General features: G+C 45.1%; 1 protein-coding gene across 1 annotated transcript in view; it reads right to left on the bottom strand.

Annotated features, from left to right (window-relative positions):
• Window positions 1-5356, bottom strand: part of ATP9B (ATPase phospholipid transporting 9B (putative)) — a 294182-nt gene that overhangs the window by 45434 nt on the left and 243392 nt on the right. Inside the window, exons 20-21 of the mRNA XM_017504545.2 lie at window positions 2673-2771; window positions 855-944 (exon numbers count right to left, since the gene is read on the bottom strand). Of these exons, the coding sequence (XP_017360034.2) occupies window positions 855-944; window positions 2673-2771 (189 nt within the window). The remainder of the gene's footprint in view (window positions 1-854; window positions 945-2672; window positions 2772-5356) is intronic.

Genomic DNA, 5356 nt, shown 5'->3' with positions numbered 1-5356 from the left:
CCCCAGGCCTCCTGCAGAACATTCCAGCTCTCTCCCAGGCCTCCTGCAGAATGTTCCAGGCTCTCTCCCAGGCTTCCTGCAGAACATTCCAGGCTCTCTCCCAGGCCTCCTGCAGAACGTTCCAGGCTCCCCCCAGGCCTCCTGCAGAACGTTCCAGGCTCTCCCTGTCTAAAGGAGGAGTAACAATCACCGGGACCCAGCCCTGACACCTTCCCAGGCTGCAGCTGCTTTCCAGAGTGGCAGACACTGTGTCCACTGCTGCGAAATGGAAAAGTGCCTCAAAACTGCACAAACGGGCAAAAGCACTTCCTCAAGAAACCTTTGGTGCATGGGAATGGAAAGACAGACATACTCGCAAAGGAATCAGCCCTGCCTCAGACAGACAGACAGACATTTAGCCAGGGACCAGCCTTGCCTCAGAGACACAGCCAGCCAGCCAGACAGGTAGACATGTACTCACTCAGGGTCCAGCCTTACCTCAGAGACACAGACAGACAGACAGACAGACAGACATGTACCCACTCAGGATACCAGCCTTGCCTCAGAGACAAAGATAGACAGACACTCTAAGCCTTACCTTAGAGACACAAATAAGACAGACAGGGACCAGCCTTGCTTCAGAGACACAGACAGACACACAGACACACAGACAGACAGGTACCCACTCAGGATACCAGCCTTGCCTCAGAGACACAGACAGACAGACAGACAAAGACACTCGGCCAGGGACCAGCCTTGCCTTAGAGACACAGACAGACAGACAGACAGACAGACAGACCACATGGACTCACTCAGGGTCCATCTTTGCCTCAGAGACACAGACAGAAAGACATGTACTCAGGGTCCAGCCTTACCTCCAGAGAGTCCCCAGATATAACCAAGGCACAATCATGCTTCCTTCTAAATGCATTCAGCTCCAAATGTGCCTCTCCCCGACTGGTTACCTCCATTAAGGGAGAAAAAAGAATCCCCAATTAAAATGTTGTCTAAATTAGAGGCACAGAGGACAGGGCATGATTTGCAGAGTCACAGTGGAATGTTTTGGGCTTACTACCTAAAAGCAAAGGAGCTTCAGTATTTGGACCTAGAAGAAGGTCCTCTCCAGTCCCTCTGGCAGTGCTGGGGGTGTCTACCCTCTCAGCAACTGCAGCAGGACGCTTACAGTGAAGAATGCAGCGGAATCACCGCTCTGAGCAGATTTTACGTCAAGGGTGCCTACAAGTTAATAATTACCTTCTGGATAGTTCGGGAGGGTAATTAATTGGCTTTTATTACCACACTCCTTTAACTTAACATATGATGATAACAATGAAGAATTTTCTTGTAATTTCCATGAGGTGATTATTTAGCAGAGTGACAGGCAGGGGTGCACTGGTGTGGGGCAGTGCTGCTGAGTCACTGAGTTCTCTGTAGAAGGAGGCGCCCACCCGTCAGAGCACCAGAGCCCAGGGAATGCGCTGCTCATCGCCACACACCGGGCAACAGCCAGGATGGTCTGAAACCAAGGTGTTATGTAAACACACTGCTTTCCATAACAGGTCAAATAACGCAAAATGCTTAATTGCATTGTCTCTGCCATGGGTTTCAACTCATTCCATTGGTTTTTATTCAGTGTCTGAGGGATTTTTTAAAAAACCTAAAGGAGTAAAATTAAGTCATAATCTCGAAATATCATTCATTTTAGAACAAAAAACATATCGAAAAGCCAATGTAACTGTTTTTTCACATTCTTTCTGCAGAGATTTTATGGAGCATGAAAGAAATGATATATTAATAGTCCTAATAATAGGACTGAAATAAATTAAAAGCTTCATGTGGTTCAAATTAACAATCTCAGACTCATCTTTAAATAGGTAGGTTTTATTGTGAAAAATTTAATTTGTGGTGCTATAACACTGAAAAGTCAACAAAAATTGATCTGAAGTTTTATCAGAAGCATTAATAATTTAATTGCAAATAGTAGTCTTCAGGGCCTAATTTGCGATTCTGATGCTTCAAAACACACTACATTTACATGTAAATTGTATTCAAATAACTCCTTCTGTAGGTACAAGTGCTTCATTTAGAGCAGACACAGACACAGAATGTCTGTTCACCCACTATGAATCAAGACCCAAGAAATTTTTATTTTTTGTTTGAATTAAATTTAGTCATAACTAATACCTACAGTAAACACATAAACCTAGATCATTTCTACTAATTTTCTTTGAACGAATTAAGGCAGCACTTGTTCTGAAAATGGCAGCAATTAAGAACATATTCCTATTTTGTATTTATGGCTTGTTTCACAACAGCAGCTCTGGACAACATGTAATATGTATAAAAGGTAGAATAATGTAATTTTTCATCAATATACATTTTCACAAATTGAAAATGATTGCAGTATGTCTCTTTAAAAATAGCAAAAAATAATATAATGGTATAACCGAGAAACACCTTTGAACTTAGAGCTTGTTCACGCTGCCAAAAAGCAGCTTTTGATCACAATTGATATATGTGTCTAAAAACATCTATTTTTTACATGCTTTCATAAATTAACAATTACAATATTTCTTTAAAAAAGATATTTAGTGATTAATATTAATAAATAACTACATAGCTATCTTGACAAAAATGACAGGCTTTATTTGTGAGACAAATGTTCAAAAATTCGAAGTGATTAAGATACATACCCGTCTGAAGATGTGAGTGTCCTGTGTCCGAGGCACCAGGCGTGAGCTTTGGGCCACGCAAGTGGCTGTCTCCAGCTTGTCGCCTGTTAGCATCCATACCTAGGAAGCAACTGCAGCTGGTGAGCCTTAACAAGACAAGGACATGCTCAAACCCGGCATCTCACAGCAGCCTTATTCCCCGCAGCCAAAAGGCGGAAGCAACCCAGGTGTCCATCAACAGACAAACGGAGAAGCAAAATGTGCTCCAGACATATGATGGAGTATTACTCAGCCTTAAAAAGGGTGGAAATTCTGACTGCAGTGTGGATCAATCTTGAGGACACTGTGCTGAGTGAAAGAAGCCAGTCACGAAAGGACACAAACTGTGTGATTCCATTTACATGCGGTCCCTAGAGCCATCTAATCCATAGAGAAGCAAGTAGTTGTGGGTGCCAGGGTCTGGGGGAAGCGGGTGGGGAGATGGACAGCGTTTCCGTGTAGGAAGATGGATCAGCTCTGGAGGAGGATGGTGGCGATGGCTGCAGAAGAGGAGGCAATGCAGACTGAAACAAGGTCACGTTCCGTACTTTCAACCACAACCAAACGGTATCTGAGCTTGCTGAGCTGAAACAGGTGAGATCACAGTGATGTGCAGATACAGCGGCACGTGAGTAACACCCCGCCCGGCACGCCGTGAGTGTCAAAGGCGCTGTCCACACAGCATTCCGCACCAAGCACACAGGTCTGCCCAGGCGGCACACGACCAGGGTCTGCCAGGCTAGGAGGTTCATGAAGACCTTTACTGTAGTTTGCTAGTTTTTCAGTTGGAAGCAGAGGTTCAATGGGTAAATGGCCCATAGTCAAGACAAAAGTTGTTTATGTCAAATAAAGCATGTCAAATAGTAGTAACTTTATATTTAAAAACTGCATACCCATGCCCATCTTATATATCCCTAGATAATAGAGTAAAATCTCAGGATATTTAATATGTAACAAGATGTTTGATATACACAACAGCAAAGAACTTCAAGTCATATTCTCATTAGCTGAATTTCTCATTTCTTATGTATTATATTGAAATATTCATTTTTGGAAACAAAACAGAAAAACTTCTACATTGTACCGATTATCTGCTTAAGCACATTCTGCCTGGGGCTCTTCTCAAGGTCTAAGATTTGTGCTTTTTATTTATTTTACAGACTTATATTCATTTACTGGACTGAAGATCATGATACTATGATGACAAGGCTGAAGAGCCGGCCCTGCAGCAGCCTTAGGGCGACTCAGGAAATGCAGTGAGGTCCAGCTGAAAACCACCTCGGAGTTCTTGGCATCATGTAAAGAATAAAGAGCAGAACTCGAGAAAGTCATATAACTTAGCAAATAATTAATGTAAATATCCAAATTTTACTACAAGAGATGTTGACTACTTTAATAAACTAGTAATCTAGCACATATAAAGTAAGAAGTAGACTGAGGTAAGTTGACTACTATTTACAGTGACATGCATGGGTCATCTGCTCGTTCATTCACATGTCCAGTACAGACGGGTCTTGCCATGAACTCTGGGGCTCCAGTGAGCCCCCCGCCTCAGCCTCCTGAGTTCCTGGGATCCCAGGTACACGGCACCACACTGGCTGATCTTCTCTTGTTAATCATACTTATTCATTCAACGTTTTGGCTGTACAAAACAATTAAGTCTAGCAATCTAAACTTCCTGAGTCAAAATTTCCTCTTGTAATTTTGAATTCCTACATGAACAATTACTCTGAAACCAGATATAGCCTCATGACATACTTCCTACTGCAATCTCGAATGTGTATCAAATCTTTCGAGTCTCAGCCCTGCAGACTTCCAAAGAGCAAGGAAGACCGATGCCTATTTTCTGTCTACAGCACAGCATCTTCATCGAGACTTGGGGGATGGCTTTTTGATCTCACTTCTGACACTGTCCTTCAGTTCTGTCCCTCTAGTCTGGCTACACAGCTTTTCTCTTAAACACCAGTTATATTTTTTCCATTCTGAGCCCCAGGTCCTTGAGGTAGTGCTAAAATTATCCTAACCAATCTGCAGTTGACCGTATAGCTTCAGTGAGAACATGTGAGAAAAGTTCCTGAAAAATGAAACTTACACCACAAGTGCTAATTTCCCCTATGCAGGAAAAGGACACATCAGTAAATGAAAGAACCAGAGAGCAGGTCGGGGGGCAGGGAGTGTACGCCCCGCCACACAGCACCTGGGGGAACCACCGAGAAGCCTGGTCAGGATGCCTCACCTCTCCCAGCCAAGAAAAACACTCACACTTCGCAGACACCATATTTAAACTGCGAAGGACCACACAGCTGGATGAGATGGGGCACTGTCTGCTGAGAGCACAGGGGAAGGTGGGCACTGCCTGCTGAGAGCACGGGGAAGGCGGTCACTGTCCCTGGGAGCACGGGGGAGGCTGGCACTGCCTGCTGGGAGCACGAGGAAGGCAGGCACTGCCGCTGGGAGCAGGGGGAAGGCGGGCACTGCCCCTGGGAGCACGGAGAAGGTGGGCACTGCCGCTGGGAGCATGGGGAAGGTGGGCACTGTCTGCTGGGAGCACGGGGAAGGCGGGCACTGCCTGCTGGGAGCACGGGGAAGTCGGGCACTGCCGCTAGGAGCACGGGGAAGGCGGGCACTGTCGCTGGGAGCACGGGGAAGGCGGTCACTGTCCCTGG

The sequence above is a fragment of the Cebus imitator genome, unplaced genomic scaffold, assembly GCF_001604975.1.
Source record: "Cebus imitator isolate Cc_AM_T3 unplaced genomic scaffold, Cebus_imitator-1.0 Scaffold324, whole genome shotgun sequence".
Taxonomy (NCBI): Eukaryota; Metazoa; Chordata; class Mammalia; order Primates; family Cebidae; genus Cebus; species Cebus imitator.
The sequence above is the reverse complement of the archived record's forward strand: the minus strand, read 5'-3'. Positions and strand labels throughout refer to the sequence as shown.